This window comes from Marmota flaviventris, chromosome 7, assembly GCF_047511675.1.
Source record: "Marmota flaviventris isolate mMarFla1 chromosome 7, mMarFla1.hap1, whole genome shotgun sequence".
Taxonomy (NCBI): Eukaryota; Metazoa; Chordata; class Mammalia; order Rodentia; family Sciuridae; genus Marmota; species Marmota flaviventris.
Window position 1 is genome coordinate 899,657 of NC_092504.1, and position 17,482 is coordinate 917,138.

The 17,482-nt window shown below is 57.4% G+C and overlaps 1 protein-coding gene across 1 annotated transcript; it reads right to left on the reverse strand.

Annotated features, from left to right (window-relative positions):
* Positions 1–12,972: 12,972 nt before the first annotated feature.
* Positions 12,973–14,097, reverse strand: Tmem271 (transmembrane protein 271). The gene has a single exon (XM_027936164.3). It carries the CDS (start codon positions 14,095–14,097, stop codon positions 12,973–12,975), a length of 1,125 nt encoding a protein of 374 aa, XP_027791965.2.
* Positions 14,098–17,482: the final 3,385 nt, after the last annotated feature.

Sequence of the window (17,482 nt, forward strand, 5' to 3'; positions counted from 1 at the left end):
TGAGCTAGAAGGCAGATGCTTACTGTTTTCTTTGGCTGTAACACATTGCCTGAAGCTGGGTGCTTTGTACAAAAAGGCAGGTTACTTGGCTCACAGTTTGGGAGGTGATATGGGGTAGCATCTGCTGGGTTCTTGTGCCTCATACCAACATAGCAGATGGCATCATGGTGGGGTGTGAGAGGGAGAGCCCTCTTGGCCAGACAGGAGCCAGAGACAGGGAGACCAGGCTTGATATTCTTATAGAGGCCAGCTCCCATCTGAGGGTAAGGAGCCCCAGTGACCTCAGGACCTTTCACTAACCCCAGCTCTTAAAGTTCCCACACCTCTTTCTACTGCCACCCTGGGGACAGAGCTTCCCATACAGGAACCTTTGGGGGACATGGATTTTCACTGCAGTACCAATTATAATAGTGAAAAAGGAAATGTGTTGAAAGCCCCTCCACAGGGGACACCAAACAATGGGAGGCACCACATCAGAAGGAGTGAGCCAGTGACCAGTGTCAGTCACACGTACCACACAAGACTCGAAAATGCATGTCAAGTACAAAAAGCATATTCAAAAGATTAAATGTGGTGTACTGCACTCTCATGTGTTTGATGGGCAAAAAATGCCAGGTACCATGTGTGGGCACACTCAATTACACAGAGCCCAGAAACAGGCCTGGGACGGTGCACACCACCACATCAAGTGTGCGGTGACTGCAGGTGGGGAAAGAGTGCAGGGAAGCTCAGGCTATTTACATCTTTAAAGATAGAAGACACATGGACCAAGTGAGGGAAAGAAAATCAAACTTTGAATTTTAAATGTCTGAATTTTAATGACAGTGCCAACAGGTGGCTGCATGCACCTGTGTCAGATCATCATGCATTACATGCTCAACATCCGTCCTAACTCAAAACCAGGAAGCCTGTATGCAAGAGGCTGTTCTAGGCTGGTGGTCAGCAGCCACTGGCCCCACGTGGTTTATATTGTGCAAAATATAGCTGGTTCACAGGCAGTGTGCTCTGCATGCATCATAGGACCGCATTTCCAGGGTCTGAATGAGACAAAGAAGGTGAAGGCTCTCTGCTTCCTCCAGTTATCCCAGGTCAGGGCCTGAATCAGGGGAGGCACTGCAGACAGGCACGCTGGCATTCCTGGCACCGGGCAGTGCTGGCTATGACTGACAGCCTCTGGTGAATACAGTGAGTGAGATCATTCTGCAGAGAGTGCTGAGATGAAGGGCTTGGTGATAGATGTGGGCAGAACTCCAGGGTGGGTGGGCTAGGGCCAACCAGTCATCTGAGAAGGACCATGTCGAGTTTAGAGAAGGCTGCATTTGGGACCCTGAGCACAGAAGGGTGGACAGTAAGCAGGCAGCAGCAGCAGGATGTGTCTGGAGGGAGATCAAGTCTGTCCCACTGCCCACCTGCTGTCTGGGTTATGAACTCCCACACACGCCACCCAGGGCAGAGCGTCACTCCTGCCTTGTCTCAGACTCCAGGAGAGCAACTGAGCTCCTGGTGCATGCAGCAAGACTCAGGCCAGCACCACAGAGCACAGAGGCAGGCCCTAAGCCCAATCTTCCTCCAGGAAGTGACTGCTTTTAGGACAAGGTTTGGCACACAGGGCCCCAGTGGTATGCCCTCCTGACCATTAGCTGTGAGGAGCTGATGTCCAGGGCACACGTGCCACATAGGAAGATCCCAGGGGCTCCTGCAGGGTCCTCTGTAAGAGGTACCCTCACCTTTATCTGGTGACAAGCACCTAAGGGCACTGCTGCTTGGGCCTAGAGAGGCTTCAGAGCCTTCCCATTCCCAGCCCAGCCTTGAGGAATGGAAAGGGATGGCAGGGAAGGAGAGTGGGCGCCAGCAGGAGCAGCAGCATGTGTGGGTGGGCGCGCAGTGGCGGGTGAGCTTCAGTGTGGGAGAGCGCGAAGTCACGCACTTAAGGAAAAAATAACCTGAGTTATGCTTACCAAAGCAAGAGGACTGTCACCAGCAAGTGTCCAAGACCCTCCCCCAGGGTCGTTCCTATTCCCCTGGGGTGGGGGACAAATATGTGGCCTTGTGGCAAAGGGATCTGGAGACTGGGAATCTGAGTGACAGTGACCTCCCCTGGGCGCTCCTACCATGAACAGGTGGGGCTGCCTCTGAGCTTCTGCTCTGCCGGAGGCTGGTGGGTGTGAGAGGTGGGCCCGGGCCCCAGGCTTCCCGGCCTAGGGGAGCAGCCCTTCCAGAGCAGCTCTGGCCCGAGCCTTCTGCCCAGTGGAGCCTGCCTAGATGGAATGGCAGTCCCTGGAAGGCCTCAGGGGTCCTTCTGGAGAGGCGAGGGATGGACACTCTGATCTGCAGAATATTCCATTTATTTGTGGCCATCTGGAAAACATGGCGATTAAGCCAAACATAATTTATTTTCAGAAAGGTTTCCCCCTCATATGATTGCTTTTAATATTTCTTCCTTTTTAGACCCCTCATCTGGCATGTCTATTCAGGTCTGTGGACGACCATTGTCTGACGTGCACTGGACTCATCAGCCTGCACCTCTGGTCTCAGGAGTCCTTCCAGCACCCCGGCCAGAGGGAGGGTTCTTCCTGGGGGAGGGGCACTTTTCCCATTCCTACACTGGTGGGAGCAGAAGTCCGACTCTCCTGCTCAGGACGGGGGACAGCTGCAGTGAGCACTCAGGTAAATGAACACATTATGTGCTGCCAGAACACAGATATTTCGGACCACGAATAAATTGGTGTGCTCTCAGAAAGCCTGTGCCTTGTCAGGGTAGGCCCATTCGCCCCAGGCATCCCATCAACCACCTCCTGCTGCAAGCATCCTGCAGGATCCCCATGTGCATCCCACCCCCCGCCACTCATCTCCTGATTCCCACCTCCACATCCCAGCACCTGAATCCCACTTCCTGCTTATCATCTCCTGCATTCTACCTCCGCATCCCACTCCCTGCCTCCAACTTTTGCCTCCCACCACCTGCTTCCCACCTCCTGCATTCTACCACCTGCATATCACCTCCTGCATCCCTCCTCCTGCCTCCCTCCTCCTGCATCCCACCTTCTGCATCCCACCTCCTGCATCCCAACTCCTGCCTCCAACCTCCTGCATCCCTCCTCCTGCATCCCACCTCCTGCCTCCCTCCTCCTGCCTCCCTCCTCCTGCATCCCACCTCCTGCCTCCCACCTCCTGCCTCCCTCCTCCTGCATCCCACCTCCTGCCTCCCACCTCCTGCCTCCCTCCTCCTGCATCCCACCTCCTGCCTCCCTCCTGCTGCCTCCCTCCTCCTGCCTCCCTCCTCCTGCATCCCACCTCCTGCCTCCCTCCTCCTGCCTCCCACCTCCTGCCTCCCTCCTCCTGCCTCCCACATCCTGCCTCCCTCCTCCTGCATCCCACCTCCTGCCTCCCTCCTCCTGCCTCCCTCCTCCTGCCTCCCTCCTCCTGCATCCCTCCTCCTGCCTCCCTCCTCCTGCATCCCACCTCCTGCATCCCTCCTCCTGCATCCCACCTCCTGCATCCCTCCTCCTGCCTCCCTCCTCCTGCCTCCACCTCCTGCATCCCTCCTCCTGCATCCCACCTCCTGCCTCCCTCCTCCTGCATCCCTTCTCCTGCCTCCCTCCTCCTGCATCCCACCTTCTGCCTCCCTCCTCCTGCCTCCCACCTCCTGCCTCCCTCCTCCTGCCTCCCTCCTCCTGCCTCCCTCCTCCTGCATCCCACCTCCTGCATCCCACCTCCTGCATCCCACCTCCTGCCTCCCTCCTCCTGCATCCCACCTCCTGCCTCCCTCCTCCTGCCTCCCACCTCCTGCCTCCCTCCTCCTGCCTCCCTTCTCCTGCCTCCCTCCTCCTGCCTCCCACCTCCTGCATCCCTCCTCCTGCATTCCCCATCTTTTCTGCCATCTCCTGCCTCCCACCTCCTGCCTCCCTCCTCTTGCCTCTCATCTCCTGTCTGCCATCTTCTCCATCCCAGCTCCTGCCTCCCTCCTCCTGCATCCCACCTCCTGCCTCCCTCCTCCTGCATCCCACCTCCTGCCTCCCACCTCCTGCATCCCTCCTCCTGCATCCCACCTCCTGCCTCCCTCCTCCTGCCTCCCTCCTCCTGCATCCCACCTCCTGCCTCCCTCCTCCTGCCTCCCACCTCCTGCCTCCCTCCTCCTGCCTCCCACATCCTGCCTCCCTCCTCCTGCCTCCCTCCTCCTCCTGCATCCCTCCTCCTGCATCCCACCTCCTGCATCCCTCCTTCTGCCTCCCTCCTCCTGCCTCCACCTCCTGCATCCCTCCTCCTGCATCCCACCTCCTGCCTCCCTCCTCCTGCCTCCCTCCTCCTGCCTCCCTCCTCCTGCATCCCACCTTCTGCCTCCCTCCTCCTGCCTCCCACCTCCTGCCTCCCTCCTCCTGCCTCCCTCCTCCTGCATCCCACCTCCTGCATCCCACCTCCTGCATCCCACCTCCTGCCTCCCTCCTCCTGCCTCCCTCCTCCTGCATCCCACCTCCTGCCTCCCTCCTCCTGCCTCCCACCTCCTGCCTCCCTCCTCCTGCCTCCCTTCTCCTGCCTCCCTCCTCCTGCCTCCCTCCTCCTGCCTCCCACCTCCTGCATCCCTCCTCCTGCATTCCCCATCTTTTCTGCCATCTCCTGCCTCCCTCCTCCTGCCTCCCTCCTCCTGAATCCCACCTCCTGCCTCCCTCCTCCTGCCTCCCACCTCCTGCCTCCCTCCTCCTGCCTCCCTTCTCCTGCCTCCCTCCTCCTGCCTCCCTCCTCCTGCCTCCCACCTCCTGCATCCCTCCTCCTGCATTCCCCATCTTTTCTGCCATCTCCTGCCTCCCACCTCCTGCCTCCCTCCTCCTGCCTCCCTCCTCCTGCATCCCACCTTCTGCCTCCCTCCTCCTGCATCCCACCTCCTGCCTCCCTCCTCCTGCCTCCCACCTCCTGCCTCCCTCCTCCTGCCTCCCTCCTCCTGCATCCCACATCCTGCCTCCCTCCTCCTGCCTCCCTCCTCCTGCATCCCACCTCCTGCCTCCCTCCTCCTGCATCCCACCTTCTGCATCCCTCCTCCTGCATCCCACCTTCTGCCTCCCTCCTCCTGCATCCCACCTTCTGCCTCCCTCCTCCTGCATCCCACCTCCTGCCTCCCACATCCTGCCTCCCTCCTCCTCCCTCCCACCTTTTGCATCCCTCCTCCTGCATCCCACCTTCTGCCTCCCTCCTCCTGCATCCCACCTCCTGCATCCCACCTCCTGCCTCCCTCCTCCTGCATCCCACCTCCTGCCTCCCTCCTCCTGCCTCCCTCCTCCTGCCTCCCTCCTCCTGCCTCCCTCCTCCTGCATCCCACCTCCTGCCTCCCTCCTCCTGCCTCCCTCCTCCTGCATCCCACCTCCTGCCTCCCTCCTCCTGCCTCCCTCCTCCTGCCTCCCTCCTCCTGCATCCCTCCTCCTGCATCCCATATTCTGCCTCCCTCCTCCTGCATCCCACCTCCTGCCTCCCTCCTCCTGCCTCCCTCCTCCTGCATCCCACCTCCTGCCTCCCTCCTCCTGCATCCCACCTTCTGCATCCCTCCTCCTGCCTCCAACCCCCTGCATCCCTCCTCCTGCATCCCATCTCCTGCCTCCCTCCTCCTGCATCCCATCTCCTGCCTCCCTCCTCCTGCCTCCCTCCTCCTGCATCCCACCTCCTGCCTCCCTCCTCCTGCATCCCACCTTCTGCATCCCTCCTCCTGCCTCCAACCCCCTGCATCCCTCCTCCTGCATCCCATCTCCTGCCTCCCTCCTCCTGCCTCCCTCCTCCTGCATCCCACCTCCTGCCTCCCTCCTCCTGCATCCCACCTTCTGCATCCCTCCTCCTGCCTCCAACCCCCTGCATCCCTCCTCCTGCATCCCATCTCCTGCCTCCCTCCTCCTGCATCCCATCTCCTGCCTCCCACCTCCTGTCTCCCTCCTCCTGCATCCCACCTCCTGCCTCCCTCCTCCTGCCTCCCTCCTCCTGCATCCCACCTCCTGCCTCCCTCCTCCTGCCTCCCTCCTCCTGCCTCCCACCTCCTGCATCCCTCCTCCTGCATTCCCCATCTTTTCTGCCATCTCCTGCCTCCCACCTCCTGCCTCCCTCCTCTTGCCTCTCATCTCCTGTCTGCCATCTTCTGCATCCCAGCTCCTGCCTCCCTACTCCTGCATCTCACCTCCTGCATCCCAGCTCCTGCATCCTGCCTCCTGCCCCCCACCTCCTGCCTCCCACCACCTGCATTCTACCTCCTGCATCCTACCTCCTGCATCCCAACTCATGCTCCCTCCTTCTGCATCCTACCTCCTGCATCCCACCTCCCTCCTCCTGCATCTCACCTACTGCATCCCAATTCCCACATCCCACCCCCAACATCCCAACTCATGCATCTCTGTGTGCATTCCACCTCCTGCCTCCCACCTTCTACACTGTACCACCTTCGTTCCACCACCTGCTCCCCACCTCCTAAACCCCACCTCCTGCATCCCACTTCCTGCCTCTCACCACTTGAACCCCACCACCTGCCTCCCAGTGTCTACCTCCCACATCCTGCATCCCACATGCTGCACCCCACCACCTACATAGAACCGCCTGCATGCCACCACCTGCATCCCACCGCCTGCATGCCCCCACTTGCATCCTATCTCTTTCCTCCCAGCACCCACCTCCCACCTCCTGCATTCCACCTTCTGCATCCCACCTCCTACCTCCCACCTCCTGCCTCCCACCTCCTACCTCCCACCTCCTGCCTCCTACCTCCTGCTTCCTACCTACCTCCTGCATCCTACTGCCTCCATGTCCCCACCTGCATCCCACCTCTTACATCCAAGCACCTGCCTCCCACCTCCTGCCTTTCACCTCCTGCCTCCTACCTCCTGCCTCCCACCATGTATATTATACCTGGATATCTACCTCTGCATCTCACCCATGACATTCCACAATGTACAGCATTCTCCTCTTGTATATAGGATATGTTCCAAGGATACCAAACCATAAATATGTGGTTTTCACATTTTCATATATATATATATATATATATATATATATATATATATATATATATATATATATACATATGATGAATTTAAATCTATAATTAAATGCAGTAAGAGGTTAACAAAAGTAACTAATTTCCAGCTCAAACCTGGACATCCCTTACTTTCAGTAAATGGTCAGCTGTCACTCCTCCCAGGGGACTCCTTCCTGAAGTACTGATGCAGCTCAATGCTTTCTGGAACAGAACACCTCGCTGCTGGTTGGAGTTGTTTTCTGTCCATGTCTCTACCCCCACGTTTAATGCCTTTTCCATCTAAATTAAGCTCTTACCATATATCATCACCATAACTTTAGCAGTTTGAAGTGCAACATCAAAACTAGCAGGAATTTATTTCCTTCTTCATAATTTTATGAATAGATTTATTCTTACTGTGGATCTTAGAATATGTTTTTCTTTTCTGCAATCAAGAACTCTCACCTTTTCACTTCAAGAAAGCATTATACATCTTGTCTTTGGCATGTCCCAGTTGTCAGCTTCACTACTCTTACATTTTGAGGCCATTATTAAGTAAAATATTAATCCTGGAACACAAGCACTGCGATGCAGACAGTTCATCTGAAAACTGAGACGGCTACTGAGTGATGAATGGATGGGTAGGGTGGACATGGGGATATGCTGGACAAAGGAATGATTCATGTCCCAGGCAGGAAAGAGTGGGATGGTGCAAGGTTTCATCATGCTACTCAGAAAGAAGCATAATTTGAAACTTATGGGCTGCATCACTCTGGAATTTTCCATTTAATACTTTCAGACTGAAGTTGACCATGGATAACTGAAATTGGAGGGGAAAAAAACATGGGTACAGTACACACTACAATGTTCACTCTACCCTGTGGATCCCACCTTCTGCACCCAAATCCAGCATCCAACACCTGCATCCAGCACCTGCATCCTAACTCCTGTATCCCACCTCCCAGCACCTGCCTCCCACAACCTGCCTCCCACCTCCTACTTCCTATTTCCTGCATCCCACCACTTGCATCCTACCTCCTGCCTCCTACCTCCTGCTTCCTACATCCTGTCTCCACCTCCTGCATCCCACCCTCTTCCTCCCACCGTCACTATCCCACCACCTGCCTCCCACCTCCTACTTCCTACCTCCTGCCCCCACTTCCTGCATCCCACCTCCTGCCTCCCACCTCTTACATCCCACCTCCTGCTTCCTACCTCCTGCTTCCACCTCCTGCTTCCACCTCCTACATCCCACCCTCTGCCTCCCACCTCCTGCTTCCTTCCTCCTGCCTCCCACCTCCTGCATCCCAGCACCTGCATTCCAACTCCTGCCTCCCACCTCTTCCTACCACAGGGTAGCCTTTGTTGGCTCCTCCCCATTCCTAGATCATTTGCATAAAAGCTGGAAGGTTGGTTCCTCTCCTTCTTGAATGCTTCTGAGTAAGGTCACATGACTTGATATGTTTCAGGTAATGTTGCATCAAGTGGCCTGGCAAGTGACAATAAGTGAGATCAGCAGGGAATGAGCATCACATCAAAGGGAAAGGCAAAGCCTGCTCCACGGCAGTCAGCAGGTGCTGCAAGGCCTGGAGGGTGAGAGGACAGCTGCCAGTGGTCCAGGGCAGGGCAACCAGGTGCCCAGCACCACTGAGGGAGAACCAGAAGAGGCCCAAAGAAGCCTGCTCCCCTTCCACATCCCGCCTTCAGCACGCTGGGCAGTTGGCCACTTTCTGCCACACAGTCAGTCACAAACAGGACAGTAGCCAGAAAAGCACGAATCTTGTGGAGTATACTATGTTTTCAAAACATTTTATTGGTCTGACAGTGACGTTCCATTGAGGACCAAAGGCTGACAAAAAGGCGAAATGTGCATCAATCAGGGCCTCTCCAGGGAAGCTGCATGTAAGAGGGCTCCTCCAGTGCCTCAAAATGCAGAGGCTCACAGACCACTGTCAGGAGCAAGTCTGCTGCAGGACCACCAGGCTCCTCCTGTCACCCAAGGACTGCTCAGGAGGGTTTGAGCAGAGGCACAAGATTGGTGTGCTCTATTTTGCTAATTTAAATTTTGTTTTCCATTTTGTTGGTGTGTTTTTTTTTTTTTCCTGTTGGTTACAGTACTACAAGACAGCAAATTAGGCCAAGACATTGAGTCAACAGGAAATTAAACCTGCTCACATCAGGTTGCTGTGTCTATCTCAGACAAGAGGAAGGGACACAGGTCTACACGTGGTTGGTGCCTGTTCAGCTGCAGAGCTCACTTTCTCAGGTCTCTACCATTCCCTACTTTCCTATCTCAGTGAGAAAACATACATTGGGGTGATCATGACCTGGAGGGCACTGCAGGACCGTCACCTTTGCCCACTTGCATAGGTGCCAGGCCCTTGGAGGATGGAAGTAGGTGCAGAGTGGGTCAGCACCAGAGTCCTAGCAATGTCCCAGTGGCACACCTGCACAGAGTCTGGGATGCAGCCTGGCAGCCTTCTTCTCACCTGGACCCCAACATACCCGCTGCCATGAATCACTGAGCTGTACTGACACAGATGGGAGTTTTCCACCTGCCTGCCCCCACCTCCCACCCTCCCTGCCCAGCTCCACCTGCCTGCCCCTCCAGATATGGCCAGTAGCTCAACAACTGCTGGGGCCCTGGAGTGGCTCCCCTTAGGCTCATCCTGCATGTGATGCCACAGCAAGAGAGCAGCAAGGTCAGCTTACATGCCCTGAGTGGGTTCCATTTGGGTTCCCCTGGCAGAGCTGCTGGCCTGGCTCTCAAACACTGCCCAGGGGACCATGTGTGTGCACACACATGTGCTCATTCTTTGTGCCTGTGTGTCTATGTGCATGTGTCTTTGTGTGCATCTGTGCTGCGCACGAGGATGTGCGCGAGCGCATGTGCTGGTGGTGGTAGGCACACGCGTGCATGTGTGTGCGTGTTTGCTCGCAGTTGCTCCTGCACTGCATCGAAATCCTGGCCAGGGGTCCAGCCTCAGTCGTAAGTCTTTGAAATTCACAACAATCAACCATCTGACTAATTTTTCAAATTAAATGATTGTTTAATTGAATTTTCAGTCAAAAGGCCAGTTTTGTGGCTCAGGTTAAAGGCACCCAGGGAAGAAAAACCCACCTGCCTGCCCCCTCTGACCATGGAAGGGCATGAAAACCCAGATATCTGAAGGTTTGTTGAGCCTAAGAAAAACACAACTTGTCAGGCGACTTCACTGCCCAACTTCGTACACAGCATCATGAAGAATCCCTTTAAAACTAAACCCCAGCCATATTCACAGTGAACTCCTGCTGAACCAAATCACATCTTTACCATAAAATAATAACTTACAAACTCCACCTTCAGCCTCCTAAAAGATGCTAGAATGTGTTTGTTTAATTTTGGCATCTCATCATCCTAATAAACTCCTGGCAGGAAGCAGAATAAGACTCAATAGAAGAAAGGTCAAAAGCTGCCCTTATTTTCTAGGTAGCACAATTCAGTTCTGAGTGGCTAACTGAACATTCCAGAAAAGCAGAATGAACATGTGCAAAACCTACGGCCAGGAGTCGAGTGTGGAGGGGCAACAGGAAGTTGATCTAATCAGGAGACAAGGTGGCTTCCATACCCTCCACTCCTTCCCTGAGAGCTCATCTTTGTGACAATCTGAGTTTACAGAGAGTGGGATTCTGTTTTCTCTAGTTAACCTTAAAAATGAAACCTCGATACTTCACATCTCCTATCCAACTCTGTAAAAGTGAAACTTACTGCATCTGGAATTGGGAAGCTCAGTCTTAAACAGCCACCTGGTGTGCTGGTGGTTGGGAAGAGGCTAGCTCACCTGAGGCTGGGGAAATCCCCTCCCTCCTGCACCCCAGGTTCCCCTGCTACCCCAGGACACAGCTGATTCCCTTCTGTGTCAGCCCCTGGCTGCAGGCCCTGCCTTCCCCACCCTTGGCCTTCTGTTTTACCCCAAGGAAAGCCTGAAGCCTTAGAGACCGAACTGATAGCAAACTTAAAAGATCCATAAGGCATTTGACATTTTGAGCTGTATAAAGCGTGTGAAACGAAACAGCTCAGAAAACAAAGGGTGGGGGCTGATTTCACATCCACTGGTTTGCCCAGGAACACCCAGTGCTCACCCAGCAGGGGGAGGGGCCGGCTGCCTCAGGAAGCCCCTGTTCCCAGAGGAAAATACCTGCCCTGTGGATTTGAATTAAGTAGATATGAGGTGGTTTAGGTCACTTTGTGCTGCACTTGTGACATTGCTGCTTAGGCCAATGGTCAGAAGGCTGCTTATCCTGGGGCAGGAGGGACCAAATAGACCAGCAGTAGGACCAGCAAGTCAGACTGAACCCTCTTGCTCCCACTGCCCCCAAGACAGCAAAGGCCTGATATGGGCAGTGCCCTGTAGGTGGGACCCCAGTAAGATGGCCATAAGTCATTTCTACCCCTGGGGCAGCTTCAATACAGCAAGGTGAGCGCTGCACTTGTTGCCTCTTGGGAAGAACCCCACGTCTCACAGGAACTGTCTGAGCATTAGTGGGACAGGCTTGCACTCCATAATAAGCCCACTGAGTGGGAACAGGTCAGGGCAGCCCAGCAAGCTCCCAGATGGGACCGGGGGCTGGGTCACCAGGAGTTCAGGGGAGCTCTGGGCAGGGCACCTGAGGACTGAGGAGAGGTTCAACCCCAGAGCCTGCACCAAGTAACTGCACACCATCCTTAAATTTCAACTTTTTTCACCGAGTGGACTACTGAACCATGAAGATATTACACAATCTCCCTGACTCCCCTCACCCCAAGTGCTTTGTGCTGGTGCCCACACAGCAAAGTACACTGTCCTCCACTCCCATCTGCAGAGGACACACACCTTTGGGGATCAGGGTGGGACTCTGCTCCCAGCTGATCAGTCAACTCCCTGGCTCGCCCTAGGATTCCAGGCACAAGGAAGTCGGATAACCTTTTTCCAAGACTAGGAACCAGCCCCCCAGAAGGATGGACACACATTCCGCCATCATATGAAGCTCATTCCACAGTGTGCAAACATGCACACACACACACACACACACACACACACACCCTAGTTGTTTAAAAGTATGACCTTCACATTCATTAAGGCTATTTAAGGGGTATATTTTAGATGAAATGCTATAATATTCAAAATTACCAGAGTAATGAGTTTACAGGAAAATTATCTTTGCAGAAAAATTATGACTGTGATTCTCCAAAATAGGATTAGATTGTTCATATGTATTAACCAAAAATAAATTCTACTGCTTTGCAGTAGAAACCACACAGCCAGTTTCCAAAAACAGAAATGAAAGGGTCTGGTGTCAGTGTCTGCACACTCAGCGAGTTAGCTCAGAGACAGGGCGGACAGAGAGGACCAGCTGGCAGAACACAGGTTCAAACTTAACGAATCCGACCCGATTCTGCCCTTCCTCCCCATGCTCATTTACGTGTAGACACCCTCTAATTCCAAGTTGATGAACATTCTCCAATAACATAGCAATTAATTTAATAAAGGAACTCACCAACTTCAAATTGCAATAAATATACCAAACATAGTCACTGTTTATGGAGAGCTTTACAGTAAGAAAGTGTCGGCTGAAGCAGGCACGTGGGGTCGCAGTGTTGCTGCCGGACGGCACTCCTCCCTGAGTTCCCACAGGACCTTGGCTTTTGTCTGTCGCTCAGCCTAGGTCCTCGCAGGAAATCACGCTAGCTGCGCGCTCTGTTCTTGCCCCTCGACCTGGGACCTCAGCGCCGCCCAGGGAACCGATGCCAAAGAGAAGTGCAGTCGGCGAGCCGACCCAAAACATTTATTGTAAACTTTAAATGGAATCCGGATACGAACGACACAGAGAAGAGAAACGTCCTGGACACAGAAACAATAACATCAGAGGACCGTCCAGTGGTCACGGAGCTGTTGCGCCCTCGAGGCCTGGCTTGGGACCCTCCCCTGGGCTCTTGCGGGAGGCGCGAGCGCTGGGACCCAGCCTGGGGTTCAGCAGGCCCGCCTCGGCTCCCAGGGGCGCGCCGCCTCGCAGGGCGGTCGGCAACAGTACGGGTAGGAGGCGTTGAGGTCGGGATCCGAGGGCGCGTACCCGGGCAGCTCCACCGATGGGTGTCCGCCGCAGCACACCTCCACGCCCGCCTCGTCGAATGCGTGGAAGACGCCCACGTTAATGTAGGACACTGCGTGGTGAGCCGCGAAGCCCGCGCAGTCCCCAGGGGCGGCAAAGTCGGACTCCTCAGGGGACAGGATGGAGGCCTCACTCGGCCGCTGCTGCAGCCGTCGCCCCCGCCGACCCCGTCGTCCCCGCCGCGCGCGGGAGGATGGCGGCTGCGCACGGAGCCCAGGGATGCCACGGGGCCGCGCCAGGGCCCGACCTGCCCTCCGCCGGCCGCGCCGACCCCTCCGGGCCTGCGACGACTTGTAGTTCTTGACCAGCAGAAGGCTGAGCAGGCCCAGCAGACACTCGAGCGAGTTGAAGATGGTAGAGAGCACCAGGCCGCGCTGGTAGTCCTTCAGCTGGCGGCACTTGGCGGACGTGGCGCTGTCCAGGGTGCTGCGGGAGCGCGGCGCCCCTGGGGCCGGACCCGGGGCCGCGGCTGCGGGGCTGGGGGCTGCGGCCGGAGAGCGCTGGGGCAGGCAGTAATGGGAGTACTTGCGTTCCACCAGGGACACCGTGTCGCCGTCGATCACTGCGCCCGCGAAGGCGCTCAGGACCCCGAGCATGAAGACAAGCACGCCCAGCAGCAGCAGGTTCTGGCTGTTCACCGGCCCCGGGGGCCCGGCCGCCGCCCCCGCCTCACCGGGTGCAGCCTCCGGAGCGCCCTCGGGAGCCGCGGGAACCCCTATCCCCGGGCCTGGCGCCGGTCCCGGCCCGGCGAGGGGCGCGTCCCGGGGCCCGCAGCAGAGCAGGGCGGCGCCGAGCAGTGAAAGGCCGGCAGCCAGCAGCAGCCCCGAGTAGAAGGCGCCGGCTGCGGCCCCCAGTCGGAACGGCTCCCCGCGCAGCTCCGAGCCCAGCGAGAAGCACTTAAGGCCGACGGCGGCGGCGCTGAGTGCGCAGGCGAGCAGCAGGCAGGAGGAAAGCGCGGCGCAGGCCCCGCGGACGCTCCACTTCATCCTCCGCGCCCGAGCCGGCCCGCACCCCGCGCGCCCGCCGCCGCCCGCCGCCGCCCCCGCCGCCTGCGCCTCCTCCCGGCGCCGCGCGGCCGGACCGCCGGCCTCCTCCTCATCCTCCCGCGTCCTCCCTGGCCCGCGCCGCCGCCGCCGGAGCCCGCATCCTCCGCCTCCCGCCGCCGCCGCGACCCCGCGCCGGGAACCGAGGCGGCGCCGAGCACCGCAGGGCGCGCGCGCCCCCTCCCCAGCCCTTGGCGTCCCTCCCGGACGCGTGCCCCCCCACCTGCCCGCGGCCCCGAGCGCCTCGCCCTGGCGCCGCCCCCCTCCACTCGCTCCAGCCCCCGGCCGCCCCCAGGACGCCCCTCTGCCCCGCCCAAGAAGAGGCGCCTCTTGCCGCCTAGTCTTAGCTTTTCTGCCCTCCCCCTGCTGATGCCCAATCCAGCGCCCGCCGTTTTGGGAGCGCCACCCCACAACGGCCTTTCTCTCCCAGACCCCCCGGGGCCCCACCTCCAGCACCTCCCACCTTTCAGTGCCTAAGATCGCACCTCCCTATCCACCCCTCCCGACCGCTCTCCACGCCCACCCTCGGCCAGAAGAAGTTAGCTGAGGGCGCTGGGAAATGGTGTGAGGGGAGCCCAGGTGCTGAGGGGCTGCTCGGGGATTGCAGGACGGAGTCTGGATCTCTGGGAAGTGCTGGCATGTGCGGATGAAGGGGAGTGTGTGCGGTGTGCTTTGTGTGTGAGGGGTATGTATGGGGTGTGTGCATTTGGGGATGTTGTCTATGTGGTGTGTCGTGTCGTGTGTGCAGTGCGCAGTGCGCAGTGCGTGTGCGGCGTTGTGTGTCATGTATTCAGTACGTGTGAGGGGGTGTTACGGTTGTGAGGCTGTGTGTTGTGGTGTATTGCGGGTTGCGTGTGTGTTGTGTGAGGTGTGTTGTGAGGGGTGTAGTGTGTGCAGTGTGCAGTACTATGTTGTGTGTGCGGTTTGCAGTGTGCTGTGTTATATGTGCAATGCGGGGGTGTCGTGCATGTTGTGTGCGGTCTGCACTGTGTGCGATCTGGGTAGGCTGTAGGACCAGCCACAGAGCGGAGCGGGGGTAAAGTCATGGGGAAAACGACGGGTGAATCTGTTTGGGTTTGGGCCCAGTCTGCGGATCAGGCAGGAAATTTCCGCAGTCGCGGGCTCAGGTGAATTGATTGGACCTGCGTGAAGTGGGTGGGGCGGCAAATCGCCTCTCAGGTGCGAAAAACTGGAGGGCGCCGTGGGCTGGTCCCGAGCTTCCTAGGACCCAAACCCTCTGGAGCTCCAGTTGAGCTGCTTCGCTGTCCCTGGTGCTGGTGACTCAGGCCGCCTGCGCAGCGTCTGAGACCCCACTGGATGCGGTGGCAGAACCCGTGGCCGGGCTGGGGAGGACCCGGGGTGCTGTTGGGAGTGCTCAAGGACGCGCCTGCGCGCCAGACACCGGCTCCGCAGGTTCCGGCTGTCAGAGGCATAGCCCAGTGCGTGCTTCCTGGTCCTAAAGGGTCCAGGGCTCCCGGTGGGCGGGAGGCCTGCGCATTGAGAAGCCGCACCCACGTGGTCTGAGGCCAAGCAAAGGGCCCTTGCCCACGCCTCGCCGAAACCACCCGCCCAATGGGAAAACATGTGAAGGCCTTCCTGCGCTCCCTGGACATCTGCATGGGGTTCACTTCAGATCCCTAGCTGCGAGGAGAACGAGCTGTTTTCTCTGTAGCAGGGAATGCACATTTTGGAATAGCAGCCAGTGGGTCCTGCGCCTCTGCAGGGTGACTAGCCAGAAAACAGGCATGGCGATTCGGCCTGCGCAAGCGGGGTGTGAGTTTGGGGAGGGCCGCGTGTGAGCCAGCTTGTATGAGGGTCGTGGCGCCCACGCGCGTGAACGAAGCTTCAGAGCCGACTCCCAGCGGTTACTGCGGTTTCCAGGGAAACGACGTTTGCCACCACCGCCGGTGGATGGAGCCACTTCTCTGCTCCGGACGTGGGGATGGCGCAGCCTACCGGCCAAAGAAAGAAGAAACTGCTGGCCGCTGCCTCCCTCGCTGAAGGGGTGGGCTGCGTTCTTCAGGAGCTAGAGCCCAGGCTGGGGTTGTGCGGGGAGAGCTCCTGTCGTCAGAGACCCCGCAGAGGGCAGTACCTCCAGTGGAGTTTCTCCCTCACTAGGCACTTCCATCCCGTGGACCACCTCCCGGTTTCTTAAACTCACTGGTGGAGTCAGTGGCTCTGTTGGCCTTTTCCCTACTCCCCCAATTGCCTTTCTGCCCTTCCAAGTCCGTGGTAGGTGGCCCCCATAGTGCAGCATTTCCCTGTGGTCCAAATATGTCTTTCTCTTCAGATTGGGTTTCAGCAGAGGCAGGGTCCAAACACACATCAGGATTTAGTTTCACCTGGTCTGCACGGGTCAATAAGTTTGCAGGTAGGTCTGCCCCTGGCAGCACATAGCTCATAGGGGTGCAGGGCACCTCTGTATTGGGGTGGGGAGGGGCTTGGAGGAGGAGCTGGGGCAGCAGAAGCAAAGGCCCCCGAGGAGAGCAGAAAAGCTGCAGCCTGAGACCACAGGCAGCAGGTATTCCATTGAGGTGCGTCTTTAGGCTGAGACAGGAGTTCAGTTTTATCTTGAGGCCAGGGACACCCTGTTTGTGTGTGGAGGAGCCCTGCCTGGAGCCTGGGTGGGCCGGAAAGGTCCTTTCCTCCTTCCAGCGTCCAGGTACTGCAGCCACAGGTTCCCCACATGCACAGTCCCTCCCGGGCTTGTGACAGGTCACCAACTTCCCCAGTGGGGGACACTATGTAGGCAAAGACGGGAGGACAGTCCTGGTCCCAAATGTACAGAGCTTTCTTTCAGGGTTTCTGTTGCAGTCACAGAGACCCCTCAAACACCCCTCCACACTCAACCTCGTTTCTGACACCTAAAACCTGGGGTAGAAATTGGAGCCAACCTGTACACGATCTTAGAGTTTTCTGGCAGCCTTCCCCAGCAAAGCTCCTCTCCTTCTCATCACCCTGTGCACTGTCACATCTTTCCCCAGCAGAGAGGACCCCACAGCAGCTGCAGCCAGCAGAGTGATTTGGAGATCGGGGGTCAAGGAGATGCTGGTTCTGGGGAGAAGCACCGCAGTAGTGGGAGATAACTTCCCTCCAGACTGCTGGGGACGGAGGAGTTGTTACAGTCACAGAGCCAGCCCTGCCCGGCAAGTTCACACAGAGCCTTCTGCAGTCCTGGCAGCCACCTTCTCCAGGGAAGACATCCCTGCCCCACTTAAAGATAAGGTCTAGAAACTCGGGCAACATTCTTAAAACAGTCATGTTTCCATGTGTGAGTACAACACTAATAAAGATGTGATAAGTAAAGAACATTTTGTGATCACCTTTA